This window comes from Polyodon spathula, chromosome 30 (genome assembly GCF_017654505.1).
Source record: "Polyodon spathula isolate WHYD16114869_AA chromosome 30, ASM1765450v1, whole genome shotgun sequence".
Taxonomy (NCBI): Eukaryota; Metazoa; Chordata; class Actinopteri; order Acipenseriformes; family Polyodontidae; genus Polyodon; species Polyodon spathula.
This window is the reverse complement of record NC_054563.1, coordinates 2,112,345-2,139,001: the sequence shown is the minus strand read 5'-3', so window position 1 is coordinate 2,139,001 and position 26,657 is coordinate 2,112,345. Positions and strand designations below refer to the sequence as shown.

Sequence of the window (26,657 nt, the reverse complement as noted above, 5' to 3'; positions counted from 1 at the left end):
TTGAGCAGATTCAAAATCTTGATTAAACTGTTAATTACTAAACAAAGTCGCTTCTTTTTTACTTGATGTCCTAATTGGCTTGCCGATTCTGTTTCACCAAAAGAGCAAGCAGTGACATTAATCACTTCCCCCAGATACTACTTTAACTTGCATTTCGTTCTCACACTTGCCTGGGAACTAGCTTCCAATGTGTCCGTTTCGTGTTGTGTTGTTCTTTCCCCCTAATTTAACAAAATGTTCTCATAATTCGGATGTAGCGGCTTAAAACTTAAAGGAAAATAAACACAGAAAAATTCAAGCCATATTTTTAAGAGTACAAAAACAATGCGCGCGGTAATCGAGAAAGATCTTCTGCTTATGCTGGCGTTGGTTTCAGGATGCAATGAATCAACAGGCAGACACAGGCACTGAAATCTGAAAAGGACTTAAAACATTTTGTGTGACCCGAGACAGGCAAGCATTCATTCCTTTCACAAAATAATTTGTTTTGTAAATGCATTATCTAAATGAATGTTATTAAAATTACATACATTTTCTGGCCTTTACAGTGTATGTAAGACATACATAATTACAGGAAAGCATGTCAGAGACAAAAAGAAAATTCATAAGTTATGGGCCCTCTTTTAAAGAGACCACCTGTGTTAAGAGGCCACATTAGGCTGTCCCTTGAGTGGTCTCAACGTAGATTTGACTGTATTATGAATGATGTTTTTACACCCTTAGCGACTTGTGAAAATAACAGGACAATAGCCAAATAGACAATAGCCAAACCAGCACATGTACTATTATTATTATTATAGAAAACAAATATAAAATTGAAACAGATGTAAGGGCAATGCCAAAGCGTTTTAATTAACATTCATTAATACAGACTCGGACAGACGAAATCAGCAGTAACCTGTGGTGGATGAAACACACAGTGCACGGAGCTGCTTTGTGTAAACTGCATCTCAACTGGACTGCTGTTCTGAACTCCAGTCAAGAGTAAAAACAGCAACCTCCTGCTAAAAGTGAAGCCTCTTATTAGTGCAAATATCCGATGGAAGACCACTCACCGTGGTTTAGTGGGCCATCTGCATGGTTAAGAACAGAGGGATAACATTGGTAGAAACAAATAAACAGCAGACAGGTCTTAAACAGGTAAAGTACCAGGAGAGTGCAGACTTGAACAGCACCAAGTCCAAAACTACTGCATTACTGCAACCAAATACAGGTAGAACAAAAAGAGGGGGATTCACGGTAGGACTAAGGACCTCCCCCTCCTTTCAGCTGTCTCAGCTCAAAGACAAGCCGCTTTCCTGATATTTCTGAAGTCAGTCGAGGTTCTGATCCCTCTGTTCTTTACACTTTTAAAAAAATAAAAGAAAAAACTGAAAAAGAAAAAGAAAAACAGGCCTGAAAGTTCTGCCAGCACTTGGCTATCAAGCAGGCATTTTATTTAGTGTGGTTTATAATACCTGCTTGGAACCTTTTCCTGCTCCCCTAGTTCTGAACCAGTTACCCTTTTCCACAATACAGAACTTCAAGCGGTCATCTCGTGGGAGAGCGACACTCATTTAGCAGAGCTGCGTGGGCTCTAAACTTCCTATACATAATTATCAGGGGTGGACCACAATCTAGATCACACAGGAAGAAAAACACCCACCACCCCCGCAAAGCCACATTCGCAATGACAGAGATCTGGAGGGGCATTTATCAGGAATGTCATCCCCTTGAGGGTCAGTGGGCTTAAAACTAGTAACTAGTAGACAGTGGGCTAAGGCACAGGGCAGCACATACGCGCACTGTACTGCAGACTTCCCTAGTCAACACAGCGCAAGAATCTTCAAGAAAACAAACCTCTCAGATTTCTTCATTTCAGTGTGCACACACACACGAACACACAGCAAGAAGCTGTGGGACTGGCAAAGAACTCTAGGGAGAAACCTCTGTAACCTGCTGTCGTTAATCCATGCTGCAAACAAACACACCAAGCTGACAGGGGTTATGCCATTCCCAGCAGTGATCAATGTAACCGTCCCAGCGGAACCGGGAACCAAAACAAAAACAGCAGAGTGACTCAGAAAAATCAAGAAGAATAAATGGAGAAACCTCGCAGTTATCCATTTCCCTTTATAAACAAGTGCAAAAGCACATCTATCTTCCAACGGGTAACGACACATTCCAAAGGGGAAGCCCAAGTTTATTTCACTTGGTGTGTCCTTTGAAAAGCATCATACATTATAAATTAGCTATATTAAAACTAGGATAACAAAAAACAAAAAAAATAATGCTGCTATCCATCCCCAACGTCACCAGCAAGGACCCCTTATCGTGGATTCTATTAAGAAATGAAAAACAGAACACAGAGAAAGCTGGGTCACACCATTCTATGTTTCAGTGTTTTCAACAGCCTTCAATCCAGCATTATTAACCAGTCTTTATGAAATATACATTCTTAAATTCTCTCTCTTTTTAAATAAAAACACAAACAAAAAAACAACTTTAAACACAAACACAATAATAATAAAAAACCCGCTTAGACTATTAGCTCCGTGTCCTCTACAGCGTTTTTTAAAGTCTGGATCTGGGCGTTGCAATACATGCATCGCGGGCTAGCCAAGTGATCTTCATGCAGCTTGTCGCACAAAAACTGCGATTACTTCTTCCATATGGTGTAGAACATCCACCTGGGGACAGCTGGTCAAGGAAAACACGAGTACCCTCTGAAACGCCAAGGGTCTGATTAACAAAACATGGAAATGTAGATCTTGATTATCTCTTCTGTAATAAATCTGAAACAAAAGCTAACAGGTTTTGTGAACACAACATTAAACCTTAAAAAAAAAAAAAAACCTTAAATTTAACGTTTCAAACTGCTGAAGAGCCTCAGTGTTACAAACACCTTAGGAATGGAGGTTGTTTGGAAGTCTGAAATGTTCGTAGCTGTGAAAACTGAATTTTCAATGGCTTTATTAAATGAGGATACCTGCTATTTACACCCTTAATCTGGCGAATACTATAAGGATACAGCACAGTAATGAAACACTCAAATTGTTATGGTTCGAATCTCTTTGAAAACAGTACTATAACATGGAAAAAACGCTACATTTAAGTTACCATTGACATTGTAACTGTAGCAAAAACACAGATTTAAACCTGGGTTAACGTTGTGCTTGTTTTAAACAAAATGTATTCATGCAGCTTGCCTCCTTTGACTGGGGGGGGAACGGACGGACTCTGGCACCGTGTCCGACAAGGACCTGTAGGCTCGGGTTCTCCCTCTACCCCACCCCACTCACAGGAGGTACCAGTGATGCACATGAGGAAGGATCCTACACCCTCAATGTAAAAGCATGCACTGATGCTGGCCTGCATAATGATGGCACCACTTACACAAGACTAAGATTAGCAACGTGTGTGCCCTGTGGTTACACCACACTGAAAACACAGATACAAACACAGTCATTAACCAACGCTTGTTCGGATGACAGCTTTCTTCCTTCTATGTTTCCACCATTTATAGAAATGTAACGGAGGTTTGCTAGGGTCATGCACAGGCAGCAGCATCCACGTACTCTTTATACTACTGCCCTGAAGAAAGGATACAGCTCCATGTAAGAAGGGACACAGACAACCTCCTTGGAAAACTCCACTGGACAGTAAAGCCGGCCAAGCTGCTCTTCATAGTTATCCAGTGCCTCTGTCAAGTTAACACAGTTTCCCTGAAAAACAGAGAAGACAATTCAAAGAACGTGGCAGGAAAAGATTAGGGATGCATACAGCTGTGGCCTAAGGTTTTGAGCCAGAACAAACTCATTTCACTTCATAAAGTGGTATGAAAGCTGCTGAATAACATTACATTACCATATTGAATTACTTAACACCTTGCAGTTTTCCATACACTTCATGAAAAACTGACAAACTGAAAAAAAAGTGACACTTCGAAATCTAACATGAAATACTGTACTATTACTATGGCTTCCGGTAGACTCTTGCGATATCATTTTGTAGTTTCTTTGATTGCATGATGTTAAACAAACTATCTAAATTATGTTTAGTTTTTAAACTGACAGCGCAATCGACAGGCACTCAACATTTACAAATGATGGACGACAAATGACAGAACGGATCTGGTGTGCAGAGGTCTTTAGGAGCTGCAATACAATACGGTTTATACAGGGTCTTGCAAGACACGGGCATCCCAGAGAGAGGCGCAGAAGAGTCAAAAATCAAGCCAACATCATAAGCAAACACCAGAATAAAAAAACCACACAAACAGGATTGTGAAGTGCTACAGAACACCCAGCAAACTTCACAAGAAACGCATTCCGTTACCTCTGCAGCACCCCGTGTGGTGATATTACACACTGCAATGGGAAGAAGAAATTCTCCTGGTGAAGGCTTCAGAGCAAAAGTTAAAGAACAATAATTCCCTAGTTCATATACCTATGACTTGTGAGAGAAAAAAAAAATCTAAAAATACAAAATAAAATTAAAATATTCTGCAACGTGCTGCGATACGGACAACACAAGACCCAGCAAAATTAAAGTTAAACGGAACAGGTTCTGGAACACTAAGGGCAGACGCACCGGTCACACCACAAATACACCGATCCTTCCACGCTGTTTGCACATATCATCCAGAGGATGCATCAATCACACCACAAATACACCGATCCTTCCTCGCTGTTTGCACATATCATCCAGAGGAAGCATCAATCACACCACAAATACACCGATCCTTCCACGCCGTTTGCACATATCATCCAGAGGAAGCATCAATCACACCACAAATACACCGATCCTTCCATGCCGTTTGCACATATCATCCAGAGGAAGCATCAATCACACCACAAATACACCGATCCTTCCATGCCGTTTGCACACATATCATCCAGAGGAAGCATCAATCACACCACAAATACACCAATCCTTCCATGCCGTTTGCACACGTCATCCAGAGGAAGCATCAATCACACTACAAATACACCAATCCTTCCATGCTGTTTACACATATCCCATCCACGGGAAGACTTTTACAAGTCTAATTTATACTTATTCTGTCTTCTGTTATTATTAATACTCATAAATCAGAGGCAAGTCTACGCATACATTAATCACAAAATACACACAACTATTGTAATATACTACAACTACAGTTACAGGACACAGGGATAGTAGCGGTAGACATAGAAACCCAAAAAGCACAATAAAACAGCAAGATATTGGGGTCAAGTCAATGCATCTAAATAACAGCAAAACCAAATATCCGCCACTGGTGGCGGTCACTGTGTTTGGATGTGCTGGATCCTTTTACTCCTTCAGATCTTGGTGCACGAGGCAGGCATGAGGAAACAGAAGCCTTCCTTTCTTATAGCTCTTTCTAGACAGACAAACAGACTGTAAAAACAACAATCTGTTTAACAGGAACTTTAACATGAGAAGCAGCCTATAGTCTCCCCAGAGAGCCGCTTCCCATTCCCAAAACAGAGCAAACAAAACAATTACCCAAAATATAGTGGTAAAGAAAATGGTCTGGAATTTGAGCCAAAAGCAGCCAAACTAAATATGACACCTTCATTAGCACAGGCTGTGGGCACTGGGACACTACTCCACATCTAACTACTGTCCACTTGAATGAGGATCTCAAAAGGGTTGAACAGTTATTGTCACAGTGCGTTTTAGAAAACAGAAATGAACGCATGGTAGGCCAATGCCTGGGCTGTACTGAACTGCTTGACAATTGGAAAGATATGGATACAGATTATTTCGAGGAAGGAGGAGTCTGACAGGGATATCTTGACAGGGACGGATACGCTAGGACTGTGTTTGGTTTCTTTTTCACCCCATTTTCACTCCATTTACAGCAGAACAAAGAGTGTTCTTAAAGCTGAACTGTCTGGAACGTCAAAACTATTCTCAATGAGTGAATAAATGGACACCAGACCTGGGCTCAATTACAATTCCTAATTAAGTGCAGATTGATTAATTGTAGTTGTATATGTGTATATAATTGATCAATGACAGTTCAATTACAGATTTATTTGTTATTCGATTATTATTGTATTTTGAACTGCTTTTGGTGACCCCATTTGTTTGAAAAATAATTCAAGTTACACAGTATGTTTCTGTATTTGTACCTGTGATTAATGCTTGCTTAATTAGAATATAGTAAATCCCTTTAATGATTTACAGAATTTTGTAATTAGTGTGTGACACGACAGTAGTTCCAGTTCGGCGTTTTAATGTATGCAGTTCGTAATGAATCATTTGTCACCATCTAGTGGAAAGTACAGGAACTGCATAAACAAGGAGCCCTGCTTCTGAATGCTTTACCTTTTCATTGCAGGGATTGGAATGGTGCTTCTGCTTCTTTGGGGATTTGGGCGATTCAGTAAGTGTCTACGTGTGAACGGTACAGTTTAGTTTACTGGAGTTCAAGTTGGATTTCTCAACTCTTGGTGAATTGTAATCGGAGCTGTTGTTTTAAACTTATACTGCTTTCAATACTGCAGCATAGACAGTCTAGCCAAAACCCTCTTAAAAATGAGTTGTGTCACGCAGCTTAGCAGTACGCAAAGGTGCCTTTGATTTAAGAGGCTAGTCCCCAAGCTTGGACTGACTCATCGTCATTCTGTAATCTACATGGAGTCCCCAAAGGCAGTCTGTCTATCTAGAGGCTAGGTTAATGCTGAAGGGAGCAATGCCACCTGGGCCCTGTAGTAACTCTGAGGGATGGGAGATGTACAATATGCTGTTAGCATCCTACTCCACAGCTGAGCCCTCGCTGGAGCAGATGTGCTATATAGAAAGAAGGCAGCTCCACAGATATGGCTCTATTAGTTTGAGTGTGACTGGGTCAGAGAGGTGAAACACCCAAGTGCAGAGAGGAGTGGATCAGCTGCAGAGGCACGCAGAACCCAACGGGGCATTCTCCCCTGGATCACTGATACGAGGAGCGGATCAGCTGCAGAGGAGGAAGGCAGAACCCAACGGGGCATTCTCCCCTGGATCACCGATACGAGGAACAGATCAGCTGCAGAGGAGGAACGCAGAACCCAACGGGGCATTCTCCCCCTGGATCACTGATATTTATATATACATTTTTATTTTACCATCTCTGAACTGAAACAGAGCTTACTGCATAGGATTAGAAAGCTTCAAGAAGTTATACAACCTAAGCACATGACATGAAGAATATGGTAAGCCAGAAAGCTACAACATCCACAGAAATAGTCATTTAGAGTAATGAACATAGGAACAGAAGAACAGTTTGGGAACAACAAGAGGGCATCCGTTTGCCTCTGCTAGGGGATCATTAAAATAGACTGGAATCTAAATCGTTTTTGAAGCTGAAAAATCACAAGAATTTAGAAAAATGTACATTAATAAAAACATAGAAGCATCGCCTACCTGTGTGAAGTACTTCCCACTCGGTCTGAGCACCTTCATCGAAAGATCAAGAATGAGCCGCAAGAACTCCCACGTGGAATCTGGAACAGCGACAGCATCGTTAGCCTGGGAGCTTGTGCACCACTGCATTTCTAGCAAAAGGAACTGGCAGAGCCTCAGGTCTTTCCAGCAGCTCAAAGAACAAAGAATTACCTTCTTCCGGGGCTGTAGAGATAGGTACCGCCGTCAGGTCGTTGATCACATAATCAAACGTTCTCCCTTCTTCAGCGTACTTCTTCAAGACTGGAACACAGTCTTCCACTAAAACCTGAAAGGATTTATACTCTGGAGTGATGAACAACTTATTAAGCAGTATCAGCAGTACGAAAAGATGCTGGCATTTGAAAAATGCACTGCCACCTTCAGCATGCTGGGCACAACATTGAGAACAATACTGTACCTGGTAGCAGTCTCCATTCAGATTGTCCAACACGTCTCCACATGTCTTACGCATGTGTTTCCGACACCCGTCTATTACCATTTGATCAATGTGAACTTGTGGTTAAGGAATAAGACAGCATTTCCACATCTTTCTTTAAATTAAGCATGCAAATAAAATACATTCAGTATGTAGTAAATGATATTTCACAGGGAGGGTCCACATGCCTACCCTTAAAAAAAAAAAACATTCCAGACCAACCAATTTCTAGAATTCCCTGCCTTATTGTAAGAAAATCTAGCCTGCTCCATGGCAATACAAACGGGATGCAATTACATACAGACAGGAAGTCAGACTCCATATACCGCCCGGATTCTCTTACTATCAATAACCGCTATGGAAAAAACTTCCTTAGCAAGTTTCCTCACAGCTGAACAAGCAGTTCTACAGATGGGTGTACAAATGTAAATGGGTCAAAGGCAGTCTCCAGTCTTGCTGCATCTCCTACAAGAAGGAGAGGGATCATCCTTAAAGTGACTCACGAACGCAAGCCCTCCTCCAATCTAACCCTGGCTTCATGGATGAGCATTCATAGCTAAGAGTATTCCTGAAGACGGCTATGGCACTGCAATAACTGGGAGCTCCAGGCTGCCACTGGTTTGCAATGGAAACTCTTCTGCGTTTGTGATGGGAAATGAATCTCCTGTATTTTAAACAAGTTAAAAGGGTGCAGTAACAGTGCATTCCGATGTACATCGAGTGCGCTGCCCACGTTTCATTAGCACAGCCTATGCGTCTGCACAGCTACAAAGGATATCTCCACCATGGTAATCATCTTTGGCTTCAACTTGACTGCTTCATGCAGGATTCCTCCATCTCCTCCTCCCAGAATGAGCACTTCTTTCCCAGTGTAGCCCTCCTTTCCACTGCCCATGATTGCCTTTGTGTACGGCAAGTCACTTTCTGCCAAATCTAAGAAAAGATAAATAGAAAACAAAAATGAGAAAGAAGTCAAAACGTGGGAGCAACGTATCGATTATTCACTCACGTGATCGGGATTTGTAGTAACAGTAAACACATAAAATCTTCAGGAAAATATAAAACACTTGAGTGAAGCACTTCAATATCAAGACAAAGGCTGTTCCGTTTAGGGTTCGCCCCTAGTGTTAAGTGAAGCAGCCGAATGTGTCGATGCAGCTTTAAATCATTGTAATGGTAATGCTTCTTGATAGTTGAAGAGCCTTCTTTTTGTACTTCCAGTAAACACTAGCAATTGGAGAGGTAACTTTAACCTCAGTATTGGTATTTCTACCAGTAGGACTCTCATTAGAGTAATCAGTAGTGTTCTGGATTGTATATTAAGTGTAACTTTGCTATGAGAAGTAAAGAAAGCCCAAGCCCTTACTGTCTGCTGCAGTGCTAATGAGCAGCGGTGTAATGAAACACAGTCTCTACTGTATATCTTGATTCTGCGAACATGGGGGTCTGTCTCCTTTAAGAACAGGACTGCATGGACTGTATACCACACTGGATAAACCAGCAAATGAAAGCTGAGGATGACCAAGCCAGAGCTGTCCATTCCCAAGTTCTCCACTAGATGGTGCTTTAACACAACTGTTTCCCCAGTGCAAAATTCAAAAATACCAATACAGCATGCATTTGTTTGTAAATCTTTCCTTGGGTTTTCTGAATGTCAAGTGGGCAAGGCTGATAAAGGACCTGACCTCCTAACGTTGATAAAGGAGCAAACCCTCCAAGTTTCTATTTCTCAGAACTGAGAGCCCTAGCTGCCTGGTTGTAGTTGCAGGGATAGAGGTTGATTTGCAGTTTCTGGATTGTATTATTTTGTATTTCACCTGCACTCGTATCTAACCCTGCTGTAACTATCAACACTATTATCTGCTCTTGAACTGCCCCGATCAACTGCCCAAGCATACTGTGTTTTCAATTTGCTCTTATTAGAACTGAAGTCATTGTATTTTTTATCTTTCTCTTAATTACACTATAATTCTTGATATGTATTTTTTTGTAGACAACTGCTAAGTAATAAATAATAATATTCCACACTGGTGTTCCTCTTCTTTGCTGCAGTGATCAATGCACAGGCTTGTTTCAGTCCTGCACATCAAGGTCACAGTGTAAAATGGATACTTCATTAAAATATTCATGTAGCAACACTGCCGCGGGGAAGAAGCAGCACAGGCTCGGGGCATTTTCTTGCAGCATGTGCAGAGGAATAGCTCTGCTGGAATGCCACACAACATGTACAATACAATCTGCGACTTTTAAAAAATTACAGACTTAATACATGTATGTGCACATAGTTTCCATGTTTACATGAGGCTCAGCCCTCATTTAGCTCTGTATCTTTAGCATCTTTGTACTTTTACAATGCTATCCAAACTGGTGCGTAATCAAACCTAACTCTAGAATGCTGCACTTTAAAAATTAAAAAAACAAGAATGTCAAAAGAATCCCACTGGAATCCACTTCGAACACAGTTAGAAGGCAACAATCGCATCTTCTATGAATGTTGTTTTTTGATCATACAGATGGCCCACTTGGGCTCCCGAGTGGTGCATCCAGTAAAGGCGCTCTGCGTGAGTGCAGGATGTGCCCTATAGCCTGGACGTCACTGGTTCGAGTCTGGGCTATTCCACAGCTGACCTTGGACGGGAGTTCCCAAGAGGTGGCGCTCAATTGGCTGAGCGTCGCCGGGGGGGGGGGGGGGGGGCTTGTCAGCCAGGGTGTCCTCGGCTCACCGCGCACCAGTAACCCCTGTAGTCTGGCCAGGCGCCTGCGGGCTTGCCTGTTGGCTGCCCGGGAGCTGTGTTGTCCTCCGACGCTGTAGCTCCAGGGTGGCTGCATGGTGAATCCGCAGTGTGCAAAGAAGCGGTCGGCTGACGTCACACGCTTCGGAGGACAGCATGTGTTCGTCTTCGCCGCTCCAGAGTCAGCGCAGGGGTGGTAGTGGTGAGCTGAGCCTAAATAATAATTGGGCATTTCAAATTGGGAGAAGATAATAAAAAATAATTGGCAACAACTAAATTTATATTAAAAAAAAAAAAAAAAAAAAAAAAAAAACACAGGTGGCCCACTCAGAAACCTGAGATCCGTTTTCTTTTGCTCCTGGGATGCTGGTCGTATCAGACTTTCTACCAAGTCCCAGGTTTCAGTTTTTGTGAAAGTGTACTCAAGTTACTGTGGCAACGTCTTCAGAGACGAGTGCATGGACACGCACTGATATGAGAGACCATAAAATATTGTACTTGAAGGTTAATTAGTTCAAGTGTCGCAGAAAGCAGTAACGGGAGGCTGGCTACTTACTAACATCCCCATTGAGGATGAGTATATTTCCAAACTGCTGGGAATGAAGGATCTTGATGTTCTGGTACGGTGAGTCTTTGTCGTAGACAACTTGGTCAATGTCGTACTCCACGAGCCTCCCATCTGCTGTGGGCCAGTACCGGTCAATGGCTCCCCCTCGCACGATGGCTGGCAACCTGACAGGAAAAAAAACAACAGGGTCGTCTGCTCTAGCATTTGGTTTGTGGTCATTGGTTCAGGTTAACTTTAACTCCTTTAAAGATTTTAAAAATCCCATAAAAATCCCATTCTTTTTTGTTCTGGGTTGAAATGTCAGTCCCTTCAATCTATCATAGTAGCTCATGCCTCCAAGTCCTGTGGTTAGCCTGGCTTTGTTTTCAGGGCTGCGGTGTCTGTTTGGTAATACGACCCCAATTGAACACAGTAAGCGCACTCTCACGGGTGTGTGTCATGTGTAGGAACGGCAGTGGGATGGCTTGCTCATTTCACATCTCCAGGTAATATCAGCAGACACCAGGCTCCAGGGTCTCGCCTCTTTCCAATGTTGGAATGCCTATTCTAAAGCAACTGATCTTGTCATTACAATCACATGCAAAAACTGTAATATCCATCAATATCTACTGGCCACTAAATGGAGTCAGAGTTGCAGTTGTTTGTACTCGTTTTGCATTGCTCCAATATGGAATTACATTCATTTTCTGACCTTGCCAAACACTGCCTTCTTCAAGCCAGCTTTGTCTGTGTTTCTGATCCCAGAGAAACCGGTATCCACACTTTGTAAAAATCTTTGACAGACACTGACCAGAATTGTTATCAATGTCTTCATTATATTACTGGAAGCATTTTTAGCACTGTACCCCTTAAAGAAAATTTTACTTTTGTCTTTCACTAGATCTTAAACTATTAAAAAAAAAACCAAACACACACAATTCCTACCTTTTAATCCTTTTAATACTGCTGTTCAATAGATACTTCATTCTCTCTTCCAGTGCATTAAGTAGCTATAGGAAGAAACAAACCAATGTTAACAGTAGGAAAAACAGAAGACTGTGTAAACATGTGTCTGCGAGTCATCTTTTATCAAGAACTTCATCTTCCTCAAAAGCAGCAAGTGGTGGTAAAGAACTTGAGCCTCAGCGTGTGTAAAAGGTACAGCACTGTGTCAGGGTAAATTAACCCCTCCACACCACCCACCCACACAGATTATTCTGTGCTGCAGCGCTCTTTAATGAGCAGATAATCCTTGCTCTCACATGCCGAGGTTGTAATAAATTAATCCGGGCAAGCCAGGGCAGGTCAGGGAAGCTGGGTCACCTGTAGGTTATCCATGAGTCCCCAACCCTGGTCCTGGAGAGCCCCTATCCAGCAGGTTTTATAGGTGTCTTTACGTCATCCGTGGCTAAAGATCTGGAACACCTGTTAATCTTGACTAATTAAACCAATAATTAGTTGAATTAAGTAACTGAGATTGCTTGAAACGAAAACACAACAGCCACAGTAGCTCTCCAGGATGAGCTACCTGTTTTAGAGAAGGTCAGAAGGTAATTATTATTTTTAATTGTTTAATCTAAGAATGTTTTTGAACACTTCAAAGATTTCTCAAAAAAGAGCAGATCTGTGCTAAATCAGGTTCTGCGAATAAGCCGATAACGTCATAAAACACATGTCTCGGTGGCCTTGGATTGGTAAAATAATGACGGCCAATTAAATTAATTTCTATGCATGGTTCTAATCGCACTGATGAGTCGGAGAATCTCCTATTAGGACACTGCTTCCATTTCACACAGCCAACCAGTTAAAAACAATGGGAAAATAACCCAATTTTGTTACTAGCACAACTGTTGTTAAGGAAGACACATCAGAAATAATATTTTTTTTAAAAACCCACAAAACCTCTGCTTACGGGTACTTCCATGCTCTAGTTGTTTATCTCTGGTTTGGTCACTTTATTTGGTGCATTTAATTCTGTGTTAATGACGATTTGGAGCATGAGCTTCGAGAATCTACGGACTTGTGTTTGGTGCGGACCAGAATGCACTTCAGGTCAATCTGCTTTGTCAATAGAAAAAAAAAAGGAGCCGTTACTATGTTTTTAAAGGGTTCTGCCAGATACCAGAATATGTACCTACATTGTAGGCTTCAGTGTTGTCATTTCCTTCGCAGCTTTGAAGGTCTATTGACACAAACCCATGCGGGTGAATCCGCAGGATGGCAAACCTATGAAATAAAACAGCTTATTTAGATCATTTAAAAGTTAATATGTCGTGAGTAGGGTGTCTCTTACGGTGCAAGAGATGTCATCTCGTGCAGTTTGGGCAAGAAGACTGAAGCAAAGCTGGCTGTTCAAACTGAGCAAACCGACTTCTTAGATAATAAGAGACACCCTACACACCCACAAACAGCGTATTACCTTATCAGAAACCACCCAAACAGACTGTACTCAGAAACAGCTTTCAAATGAACCTTAACTGGTCATGAAACGGTTCAGTCCAGAATCAGCTGCCAGACCCTGAATAGTGTTGCCGTGTCGCGGGGAGACCATTTATTAAAAACAGCAGGGGGGGGGACTTTCTATTTCTGCAGTTGCGGTATTATTTTCTTTGGAGAAACTAGTGTCAAAGTTCATCAAAATGTAAAGAATGAGTGAAAGGTAGCACAGTGTTTTTTTTTTTTTATGCGTTTTGATTTTTCAACACTGCACTTCGGTGTGCTGTTCCATGCACTGGAAGACATCTGATATGGGATTTTAGCAAATACTTCACTGCAATTGGTTGATTTCTGATTTAACCTTCAAGTTATGAACATTAACACACATTGCAACCATTCTAAACCCAGGAGACCACTGCCATGGCCACTGGGCTCTGTTCTTCATTTGTATTCTCCATGCAGGCCAGTGCTCCAGATAAGGGGCCTACTGTTGTAATTCCAGACTGAAAAACAGCCATTTACCTACCCCCACAAAAACAGAGGATTTGTTTTACAGCCGTGAACAAACAGACACGACACCCGTCGCTTTAATGGCAGTACAGAAAGCAAAGGTTTAGTTTTTCTGCAACTGTTTAGTTGGCTTGATAGTGATTCCAATACAGAAGATGGCGAAGAGACTTTGGCATTGTGGAATGACAAACACAAGATTTCTCTGCATGATCTGTACAGATGCTAAAGTGGACAATGTATTTGCTAAAGGAGGTTGGGTTTGTGGGTTTTTAATTTTATATTATCATGCCTGTTAGAGGTTACGTTTTATATGTATAGCTTAGTAAATGTGTAGTTTACAGTACCTTCAGTTTGTCATCTTCATACGATGAGCTATCGGAGATCTAAGTACATCATTATGTATTACTTTACACATTTTTTCATGTTTATGCTATAACATTAAATTCATTACTGTAATTCATTTGTGTGGGGTGTTTAATCTTGCTTACAGACTGAACATATTTGCAATTCTATTTTACCAGTGATCCAGGTTTGTGTGTGTTCCCAAATTTATTATTTTTTTTAAATAAGCATTTATTTACAAGAATAAACAATTCCTGGAACAACTGTAATATATTTTTTGGTAGTGTTGCCACCATAATATACAATTTGAAATGTATGGCTCTCCTCAGTAAACATACAGCTGTCAACACAATGCAGGTAAGGAACACATTGCTCAGCCAGACTACCTGAAAACATGTATTTTTGTACTTTAATAGGCCTATCAATACTGTAAAAAGAGCTATAACAAAAATATTAAACAAAGTGTAAAGCACAGTTATAACATTATTTTATTAGGACTACATTTCTGCTGATAATTCAGTAAATTAATACTGTGCAAACTTTCACCTTGAAATAAAAAGTAATTGTACAAATTGTCACATTTTATTATCACAAAAACGTACTACTGCAGTTCGTAAGAAATTTAAAATGATTAGTGCTGACACATTTCTGGGAGTGATTACTATCAATGATATTTAGCACTGCAGGCTCTTGGTGAAGTGATCCGTCAGCGCGGTGTTCACTTTCATAAGCGTGTAAACGAGACCCAGTAGGTTAGGATCATATTATCGGTTGTGTCGCTCTCCCAGCTTTGTAACACCGCACCGTGTATCTGGAGAAGGCTGCTGTCCAGACGCACACTCTTACAGTGGAGTCATCACTTTTGTTGTTAGCTGGCCTGTCAAAAAACCCAATCTCCAAACTGCAGAGCATTGAATGACCCCACAGCCCCAGTACTAGCACACTGAATGCGCCTTCATAATCACTAGAGCAAGGCTGGAAAGAAGCCTCCTAATAGACAGCATTTTGAGTTGAGCCACTCCAGGCTTTACTATGAGCTTAATAAGATACACCATGGCTTGTTAGATGCATTGTTTCTAGAAATCACGCTCATAATAATCATTTTAAAAAACAGTGGCACAATAACTGAACACAAAGTCTTAGTTTCGGGCTCAGAGGGATGTCTTAAAAGTTTTGTTTTTAACAAGCAGGTTTCCCCCATCCATACCCCCCCCCCCCAGATACTGACACTCTCAATAGCTTGTGCTATATAAATGTACTGTCAAAAGATCTTCAGCTTTAAATCTGGTTCCTTGCTGGAACAGATCTGGTTACAAAAGCAACCTACTGTCTAGTGTAAAATCACGTTTTATGTTGAAGAAGCCAGCTTGTTGAAACAGGCATCTTCAATGACAGTATATCAGCCTCCTCTCTTCCTTTGATGAGAAGCGCTCCTCTCGCTGCTGTTCGACTGGCCGCCTCATTAGAGACAGCAGCTTAAAGTCTTCCATGGCCTAGAATTGCTTTCAATTAAGGCTCAGCCACAACAAACTGCTTACTAAATGAAACGGGTGCGGAGGCCGAGCGTGATTCATCCAGGCTTAACCACTAACAAAGCAGAATGCAGATGTATTGATTGGATACAGAAAAAACAGGAAATAATAGTTAAATCCCTAAATCAGATAGACAAATCCCCTTATCATGGCTGTCCAAAGAGCAGCCTAAACAGAGTGCTCTGCAGAGAGACAGTGCAAGAGCAGCTAAACAGAGTGTTCTGCAGAGAGACAGTGCAGGAGCAGCTAAACAGAGTGCTCTGCAGAGAGACAGAGCAAGAGCAGCTAAACAGAGTGCTCTGCAGAGAGACAGAGCAAGAGCAGCTAAACAGAGTGCTCTGCAGAGAGACAGAGCAAGAGCAGCTAAACAGAGTGCTCTGCAGAGACAGAGCAAAAGCAGCTAAACAGAGTGCTCTGCAGAGTAGACAGTGCAAGAGCAGCTATTTTCAGTAATAATAAGGGTCACAAAGATCCAGTCTCAGTTTCTTAGGGACATACAAATAGAGTTGACGAGTCAAATGATTAGAATTAAATGAGAAAGCCTGGTGAGTTCTGGCACTTAATTCACTGGCAAACTCCAAGAAAGTTCAAAGCCAGGTAAAAGCTAGTGTAGAGAGATGATCATAAATCAGTACTGGAGGAACAGGATTCAGAGCCACTCAGAATGACATTGCAAACACCAAACAGCAAGAAGGAAATGTAAAAAAGCAATTACAAAATGACAAGCTATTCACTCTTTAAAACTGTGTATCTACACTGTGTACCGGCTCAAAACATTTCAGTGCGACTGGGGAGCGTATTCGGAATGGATTGAAGAAGCCAGGACACACATTCTGAAATAGTTTGAGGTATAACCTGGTCATAACCACGAGGTCACAGTTCAGCTGTGGCTCCACACGCAACTCAGGTAAAAAGAACCCGAACACAGAGAATATACAAGTCAATGAAAAAGAAAAACAAGCAGTTTGAGTGCTGTGCAATAAAACAAACCAAAAAAAGGATTGCCAAGATCATAAAACAAAAAAATGCATTTAAGAATCTAGAGGGAATGCAACTTAAAGCCACTTGCACCATCTATGTAATTAACTCATTTAGCTTAGCGGGAGTCAATATGATAACCAATGAACTACAGCACAGCAACCACAGCGTGCCGTGACCTTCCATGCCAGACACACCGCAATGGCACTGCCACAGCACCGACTTCAGAGCGCTTTGCTGTCAAGTAAATAGAGCATTTAAATGCATGTAGTAGTAATGCGCTTTCAAGCAAATCAATCCAATTGTCCTAATGTGGTTCTCGTGTTAATCCACATTGCAGTGCTGGGACGAACATGACCTGTTTACGTTCGATTTTTTATTTATTTATTTTTTTTTTTTTTTTAAAAGAACAAAGTGAAATAAACATGGGCTACCTCATCAAATCACGTATTTCTCCTGTACATTAGAACTTGCGTTATTTATTTCAGGCATCACTGGTTTTCTCTTTTTGATACAGTTATTTATAAATTCAGCTATATGAAGAAATATGAACATTTTTTTTTCAGCAGAAACATTTCAAGCTGGTGTTGGAATGCTGGAATATTTGTTCCAGCGCTGCTGGAATTGTACTGCAGGCCGCTCATAGGACAGGATGAGAGCAGTAACTGCACTTCATTTCCGTGCCCCACTCAACCCGGGCTGAAACCCTGCTGCCCCCCCGATACTGTGTTTCCATGCCCCACCCCACTCAACCCGGGCTGAAACCCTGCTGCCCCCCGATACTGTGTTTCCATGCCCCACCCCACTCAACCCGGGCTGAAACCCTGCTGCCCCCCGATACTGTGTTTCCATGCCCCACCCCACTCAACCCGGGCTGAAACCCTGCTGCCCCCCGATACTGTGTTTCCATGCCCCACCCCACTCAACCCGGGCTGAAACCCTGCTGCCCCCCCGATACTGTGTTTCCATGCCCCACCCCACTCAGCCCAGGCTGAAACCCTGCTGCCCCCCCGACACTGTGTTTCCATGTTCATTTAGCTGACCCGCACTGGCTGGCAATCCGAGCTAATCAATCAAGTGATGAGTGGGCGTAAACATTTAATCCACATGCAGGCTTCAATATTCTTGCGTCGTCTTTTTTTTTTTTTTTTTTTGTAACAAAGCAATAGCGTCCATCCTTTCGGTTTTGTAAACAAGTGAATGTGACCTTAGCCGCAAGGTTTTCTGGGAAGGAACCGCCAGCATCTGATGAAAATGTGCATCACTCAACTCAGGTAGAATATCAGGAGGAATGGGGGATGAGCCGGACGGCGCAGGATTGGGGGTCAATCTGTACTCATTCACACAAGCTGTCAGGGTGGCAGGCATTAAAACTGCTTCAGGGAAAATCCCCTAGGGGATTAATCATCCAGGATGTGTGGAGTCTGCAGCAGTGGACACTTGGTGTCTATTGTCTACTAACTTTTTAAGTACGCAGAATCTTTGCAGCAAGAGTTTAAACATTTGAAGTGAACCTTACCGTGTGCTTTACAAGTACTTTGAGGAGATTCTATACCTTAATGTGGGCTGGTATGAACTGGTATTTGACTTGATTGACCGGTTTGACTTCAGAGACAGAGATTATGGGTGGGTTTCTAAGAATATTAATCTGAAAACAAATTATATATATATATATATATAAAAAAATCAATCCTGAAAAATATGCATTAATCCCAGCACTATAACACTGGCAAATGAGAGTGTTTCACATCTCAAATAAAGAAATAATCATTTTTAAAAAATCACTTACCTTCCATTTTTGCCAATGTATGTTGCTAAGTAACCATGGTCTTCTAAGTTATGAAGCGCTTCTGTCATTTGTTGTTCCTGAAATACTGACTGCAGTCCTTTGAGGGTGGTACTGCAGTCAGCTGCGATAAACACAACATAAAGAGAGAGAGAGAGAGAGAGAGAGAGAGAGAGAGAGAGAGAGATATTAACTACAGTATAAATCATGGAAGAGGAAACAAACAAAATCACTGTTGGGGATTTCTCAAAAATTCCAGTACAGCTTACCTTGTTCACCAAATGTCATCCAGTGCATAGAACATGAGACATAATCCTAAAAACACAGCCGTTTTCGTGGGCAGAGTGTTCATTTTTGTGATTTGAAGTACAGGTTAACACGTCGTGCAGGGTAGGACGTCTCTCATTACAGAAATCATACTGCACTGTTTGAGCAGCCAGAACCCCAAGCTACATGGGATGATGTGTAACACACAGACACACTGACAAAGAACATATTATAGTATACTGCAGGTATTGCAAATACAAGGGCCACAACGACATGGATCTGCTTCCCTGTTTGGTTTCCAAAATAAGTTCAGATTCAACGTCTGTATTTTTTCCTGAGGGAGGTATATGAGAAAATGGTTTATTGGCTCAGACAATAAGAGCATTGATTGACCTGAACCAACGGCAGCATGAAAAAGGATGTAAATAAACAGAAATGGCATCGTACAAAACAGGATGAAGCGATCAGCTTTGTGGTTCTGCAACTCAATGAGCAGTAGTTACAGTGCATGGGGAGCTTTCACTGACTGCTGCATGTGGGGGAAACACTGACCCTGGGCCTTTAGGCTCAGTAGAAATGGATTTTCAAAACCATTAGTCACTGAAACAGCACTGTGGAGAGCCACACGCTGGGATTCCACTGCACCAAGAAACACTGTTCAAAACTAATACAGTGTACTCTGAAAATCAGAATCCGATTACTGTTAGAATAAGCAAATGGACTGGGGCTGTACTGGGAGTGTTGTTTACTGCGCATGTAGTTATCCATTGACCTCTTGTACAGCACCGTGGTCACACTACTGTAGGTTTGTGGGATACACTGCAGGTTAGATGGATGGGAAGTGTCTGCACTAACCTACAGGGTGCTCTCTAGAGGAAACAGTAATGGATGTAGCTCAGCGAAACTGCCACAGTTCCGGAACATCACAGGAACGTTCTAGATCTGTGGCCGCACACATTATTCATGATGTATATGAAATCAAGCACCGTTAGTAATCCAATACATCATTCTGCATCCCGTTCACAGAACAGACAGTACAGTTTCAAAGGTAAAACACTGAACAAATGCAACAAATGGCATCTTCTACTGTAATTTAAGAGAGCCATGTTTAAATGAGATCACACTCGATTCAAAGGGGTATTGAACCAATTCATGTTGCCAACGTCAATTTAAGAGAACAAAAACAAAGATAAAAAAAGAAAATGCTGGAATTGCTGTCATTTTTGCCTGAACTACGTGCCCATTTCTTTTGGGTTTCACTTCCCTCCAATGCTAAAATCATCTGCTTTGGAACCCCAAGGGACATTTATGCAACACAGGTAATAATGGAGAAAAAAAATCTCATGGGCCAAGTAACAAACCACTGGTTTTACATTTTGCCCCAAAGGAGTCAAATACTGCATTGATCCTCCAGCGCGGTAATCTCAGCTTCAAAGGCTGTGGGTTTAAAATCACTACATTGAGATTTGCAATGCGCTGGGAAGGGCACGCAAGGTTACTCGGGCCCCTCTGGTATGATTTAATGCTGGTCTACTGAACTGAAAGCAGTCACATAGGCTTACCCCTCCCTCCCTCCTTCCCCCTCTCAGCTAGAGAACACGTCACCGCGATACAAACAACTAAAAATGTCTTTCCTCATATGCAACAACATATTCTAGTGTATTTGGCCAGATCAAAGCACTGCGCTTGGGAGCTGTACTGTAACTGTGTCCCTGTGGATAGAGAGAGATGGGTTAATACTTCACTCACAGCTGGGGACTCCTGGCATGCCAAACGACTAAACCCTTGTTGTCAGGATCTCAAAATGAGCCAACCTGGATATTATCAACACAGACCCTTTAGCATTGCAAGTCCCTATACAGTATTTCAATTCAGCACTAATGTGAATTGTCCACGGTCTTCTCTGCCCTCCTCCCACTAACTGCAAGTCTTCTTTAGGTTTTCCAGTAGCTACTATGGAAACCTATGGGCGTCCAGTTGGTTTAATTTGTCCTAATTCTCTTAAAGAGGAGTTCTACATCAGACTTGACTGACCACAATACAGTATGCTGGTTGTCCCAAATCAAAGAAGACGTCACTTGCAAGAAACTATTCTTCATCATCTGCCTCTCAGTATGTGTATATATATAATATATACTGATGCACAATGAAAACGCAACAGTCCAAGTTTTGCATTAGTTGCTCATTGGGTACATACATAATGTTACTTACATTTTAAATAGTGAGCAGATAGGTTTGTTTATTGTTTGAGTAGTATTGTTCCTTGGGATAACAAAATACTGAGTCATGTGATTTCATAAAAATGCCAGGTGCTTAGTGTTTGGTGTTTGAGTCGAGTTACAATTGCCAAAATTAGATGATCAAGAATCTTTATAAATAGCCATTCGAAAAGACATAATTTTAAATTAACTCAAGAACAGAGAAAGATACGATCATGCCCCGCTTCAGTAATGAATATCGCCTGGTTGCTATCGCCATGATTGAAGGCGGCCTGTCTGTGAGAGAAGTTGCCTGGAGAATGAGATGTTCTGCTTCAACAACCAGCAGACTAGTCCAGAGAAACCAGCAAACCAGCTCTGTGTGGGACAGGCCACGTCCTGGAAGGCAGAGGGTCACCATACTGGCCCAGGACCGTTATGCTGACTGTTGCATTGTTCAAGCCAACCATTGGGGCAGTGGAAGTGTGATGATATGGGGAAGAATCTCCTTTAACACAAGAAAGCCTTTGGTGCAGATTGAGGGCTCACCAATACATTGAAAAAGTCCTTGAGGCTGCAGTTTTAACGTTCCTGCAAGCCAATCCAGAAGTGACAATTTTCCAGCAAGACAAATGCAAGACCACACAGTGCTAGGTTTACAATTGCACAACTTCAAGATACTAACTTTGTAATGTTTTCATTTTGACAGCGTCACGTTTCATATTGAAACCTTATCTTGATCTTGATTATTTGATATGTATTTTTGTGCACATTTTCTATGATTTTGTATGGTATCTATGTTTTAAATATTTGATTAAATCCACTAGACACGAGTGTTCCTTTTGTGCATCATTATATATATATATATATATATATATATATTAATGTATACAATTTTTAAAAAGTCCACCTACAACCGTATTTAATAAAATGCACAGTACCTTTAAATGTATAATACTTTTCATTGTACTGTAATTGTAATATGATTTCAGGGTTACTGTAACTTTAATATAAACTGACAGGATGCATTTGGCTTAGAATCCTGATGATAAGAATTACTGATCAGACCTTTTTAATTTATTTTTTTGCGGGTCCCTTGAAATTCGTATGAATGAGAGTGGTTTGTAGTTAATATGAAAGTGCAACAGGGCTGACGCAAAATGTGAACTTGGCCCAGGACGCTGTTGTTACAGAACGGATGAGGCAGGTACCCTGAATCAATAACAGATGACAAGCTTCGATGGTGTAAACAAGCAGCTCTGTGCGCTCCTTTCCGGCTGAAGGATGCACAGCGGGTTTCTTGTTTGGATGCTGGGAAGCACTGTGAAGAAGCTGCGCAGCGATTTCACAAAGATGGGGACAGGTGCCCTTTCTTCCCCTGGACTGGATCTGGAGGGCCAGAATCGTGTAGCAAATTGACTGTAGCTTCTTTCACACACACATAAAAGGAAATAGATAAAGATAAGAAGGTACTGCTTCTTGGTACCTGCTGTGGAATTCTATGGGCTACAGTGGCTGCATTCAGATCATGTGACCTAGCACAGGCACAGTAGCAGGATGCAGCAAATGGATATCCAATAGGTCACCACAGTGACAGGTAACTCAATGCTAATGTTAATAAAGCTAATACCTGATCTCTATGTTAAGCCTCTAGCCCTTTGCAGTCCATTTATTCAGCACTTGTCAGATGCGTCAGGTACAATTTATGTTCACATATGCGTGGTTTAAAAGTTTGTTTTCTTTTCACAGTAAAATAGGGTTAAAAGGCACTGCATATCAAAAGGACACTCAGTACTGCATCGCCAGCCCCGCCCCAACCCTCGTTCGCTGTATTTTTCACATAGCTCTTTATAGTCGTGAATACTGATAAATCATCTCCTGATCACTCATTTTATCACCAAACTCCTCAATAATGCGATCCAAGTCATTATTTTGTTACTATAACATCGCAAAAAGCTCTGCAAATGTCTGTGATGTTCTTTGAGCGCTGGGCATTTATTTATGTCTGTGTTATCTCTGTGGTGCTGTGGCTATGTGTATTGCTCAGATTTTTTCGGCTTCTCTCGGCTCCTATCAGTCTCACTCGGCCATCGAAAGGTTTTCTCGGCTTTTTCCGGAGATAAAAAACGACTGGAGACGAGTGCTTGACGTCTTTTTGATGATGTTAAACAGGGTACAACATCGGACCGGAAAGGTCTAGTAATAATAAATGTTATACTATGTGTAATATATATATATGGCACTTGGCAAAAGCATGCCATGTACATGCATTCCTGTAAATGAACAAACTCCCTGGTTGTAGTTTCAAAAGCACATTCCTTTGTGTTTGCAAGCAGATATTGCATCTGAAAAACAAACAACTTTAAAAGGGGAAAGTGCAAAGTTTTATTTACATGCTTTGAGAAGAAGTATAAAAACAAAATTCTTTATTCGTTTTCACAAAAGCATTCCTCGCATATTACAGGACAGTATGCAAACATTCAAGTTTCTTTTTCTTTTTTTCTTAGTAACATAAAAATCAGGACACTGTGACTGTGCTGTAACAAGACAGGTCTGTACTATAGGAGGCGACGTTAGCGCCAGAAAACACTGAAAACATTTAGAACTAAAATTTCAAATCTGAAATCAGGGATGAACCAAGGTCAGCTGTGGTGTGCACTCCAGTAGAGTCCACACAGGGCTGGGCAGGAAGCATCACAAGGATGTGGGTAGCCCTGTCAGGCACAGATGCAAATGCTATTAGGAAGGTGTACAGTGGATCTGCAGCTGGTCAATGCAAATCTAAAAACCAGCACATCAAATATGGAGCACCAGCTTGCCGTTTCTAAGGATATTTAAATAGAAGGATTGTTTTTAAATTCTTAGATAAAGCCTAGCTTTGTAACATATTAAAAGCGCACGCGTATATCTGTTATCTATTTTGAGTTCGGCAGTGATGAAGGAATGCTGTTTCTGGACTGATGTCCAACTGGGGGGGCGGGGGGGGGGCACACAAAACTCAGTAACCATTTACCTTGTGATGGCATGGGCAGTTATTTCAGGCTTACAAAATGAAAGATATGGTGATTGATAATCGATGAATCAATGAACTGGTCTAGCAGCTACAAGCTGCTGACAGTCTTAGAGGTTGCCTGAGGGTATTTCACGAGGGCTGAGGGTTAAAGTTTTATCTCTGAAGTTTCTTTTTGGGTCATTCAGTCAATGCAATTAGAACGCCACCCCTGCTTCTCTTCCCTCAGACACTATCCCTCCCCTTTCAATATTATTGGGATGAATACTAGAATTAAAAAAATAAATTAAAAAAAACCCACACAATGTTAATGCTGGTCTGTGGAGAAGTTCTTGAATACAATGTGTCTTAATGCATGTAAATGTCAAGTCCTAGCTTATGAAAATCCAGTTTAATACTCTAATCCTGAGAGCCCTGGAGAATGGTCGTGCTTCTGTCAATTCAGCACTAGCTGCCAAGCACTGGCACTGAGAGGCTGCAGTCTGAACTGCTAGTACAGCGCAGTAGGCCAGCACTCCGTGGACATCAAAACGTCAGTCGTCATTATGATGCAATGCAGAGAACATTTGGAACTTCTATTACTTGAAGAAGGCTAACCATTTTTTTTTTTTAGCAAAAACGCTGACTAGAAGACAGAGAAAGTGCACACTGCTGTGGACATAAACACGCGTTTAAAGCTGCTCTGTATGTCAGTGCAGAGACTGGAATGAAGGAGTGCCCTTGCAACTGGCTTAGTATAGGTATGGGACTTTGGCCCTGGGGTAGTATCGTGAATGTGCCGTTGAAAAAGGTGTACAAGCTGGGGCAGGTTCATCACACGCAACACTACGGATCACCAGATTGTGGAATATGCAGCCAAACTGTGTTGTTTAAACAAGCACTTCGACGCATTACAAAAACATAAGTGCCGCACGTTTATTTAAAAAAGAAAAACACAGGGAAGTAATAATGTTATAAACTACTTATTTAACTAACCAGAACCGCGGTTTTTTTTTTAATTTTTATCTGATGAGATCAAATGCGGAAGGTCCAGGGGAATTTTTTTCCATAATGTTGTGTAACATTAAAGATGTGTCGTTTTTAAAATACCAAAAAAGGCCGGGGGTGAGGGGGCGTGACACTATAGCTATACGGGGCGTCATGAACAACATTTACGCGCTGGATGCTTTTAAAACAAGCCAAACTTGGCAGCACCATCACAAAGCGCATTACAAGATGCAGGAACAACAAGAAAATCCATAACACTTTAAAATACAGAGAAATGCATAATACATGACAGACAGTAAAATACAATGCATAATATATTAAATACAGTGGAAAGTGCATAATGCATGAAATAGTAGCAGCAACCCAGCAGCTAAGCAGGTGTCAGGCTCAAATTCAATGTACAAATAAAACGCGAATTTGCATAATTTAAGAAAATCTACATTTTAATTGGCGTGCCCGCACTTCCAGATTAGGACATCACCAGGATAATAACAGAACGAACAGTACCGTCTGCAGGGAAACGGGGTTCTATCAGCGCTACACAGACGTGTTCTTGTGCTTGTATCTTACAAAGGCAGGTAACTGAATATAATGTCAACACTTCAGCAAGTACGGGCGGCCAGAGGTGCCAATTAAATGAAATATTATTAAATACACAGACACAAAATATCATAACAACCGATTGTGAAACAAAAACGAAGGACTTCACTGTGCACAAAACTAGACCGTGTGAAAAATAAAACAATAAAAACAATACACTGCAGGTTGTCATGTCTAATTAATAAGCTCAAAACCCATACACAACAGTAACCTGGGTAACCTGGGACAAAATAAAAGGTCACACACAGAGATGGCACCCGCAGGATTCGCATTACAGTAAAGCATTGTCGAACATGCACGACGCACACGCTTCTGCTGCTTGATTAAAATGGACGTAAAGACGAATGCACGGCTATCCATGAACACACTGGTAGCTACTGCAACGCTAGGCAAGTAATACAGTGTGTACACTAACGGTATAAATACTGTCTCATATCTAGCACGCTTAACCGGGCCTGCACCACCGCAGTGCCAGCACCTGAACGCCGAAAACAGGGAGGACAGCAAGCAAGGCAGGCCGCCGTTCTACCCTTGCAGCTCACTCACACATATGCAAACGTCGGGTTTTTTTTTTTTGTTTGTTTGTTTGCTTGTTTTTGCATACCTGGTGCAGTGAGGTTGAAGTCGAGGGTGTAATGTCGCACGGCCATGATGAAGTAGAGCCTTTAGCCATGCCTGGAGAAGGCAGCCGCTTTAAAGATGAACGAGTCTGGATTTGACAGTGGAAAGACACTGGAGGTGCACTTGTTAATATACAGACTCGTGGGGTGGGAGGAACCGAGGAGGAGGCTGGACTACTCTCTGTTTACAGGGGAAGGAGGGACCGGGCTAGTTCCCCTGCAATATGTAAATATATTGCCTTTCCGTATCAATAACAGTA

The 26,657-nt window shown here is 41.6% G+C and overlaps 1 protein-coding gene across 1 annotated transcript; it reads right to left on the bottom strand.

Annotated features, from left to right (window-relative positions):
• Positions 1–602: 602 nt before the first annotated feature.
• On the bottom strand, positions 603–26,657 carry sms (spermine synthase). The gene is made up of 11 exons (XM_041232955.1): positions 26,382–26,657; positions 18,719–18,839; positions 13,270–13,357; positions 12,077–12,141; positions 11,141–11,316; positions 8,631–8,785; positions 7,835–7,924; positions 7,588–7,702; positions 7,396–7,475; positions 3,589–3,704; positions 603–2,669 (listed from the first exon to the last, which is right to left on the bottom strand). Exons 1-11 carry the CDS (start codon positions 26,425–26,427, stop codon positions 2,639–2,641), a joined length of 1,083 nt encoding a protein of 360 aa, XP_041088889.1. The 5' UTR covers positions 26,428–26,657; the 3' UTR covers positions 603–2,638.

Bases quoted from the DNA above. Each gene is read 5' to 3' on its own strand.
- sms (XM_041232955.1), bottom strand. From the start codon at position 26,427: ATGGCCGTGCGACATTACACCCTCGACTTCAACCTCACTGCACCAG. The intron at 8,786-11,140 runs GTAAGTAGCCAG...ATCTTTTCTTAG, and splicing joins CATCCTCAATGGGGATGTTA to ATTTGGCAGAAAGTGACTTG. The intron at 7,703-7,834 runs GTACAGTATTGT...AAATCCTTTCAG, and splicing joins TGAATGGAGACTGCTACCAG to GTTTTAGTGGAAGACTGTGT.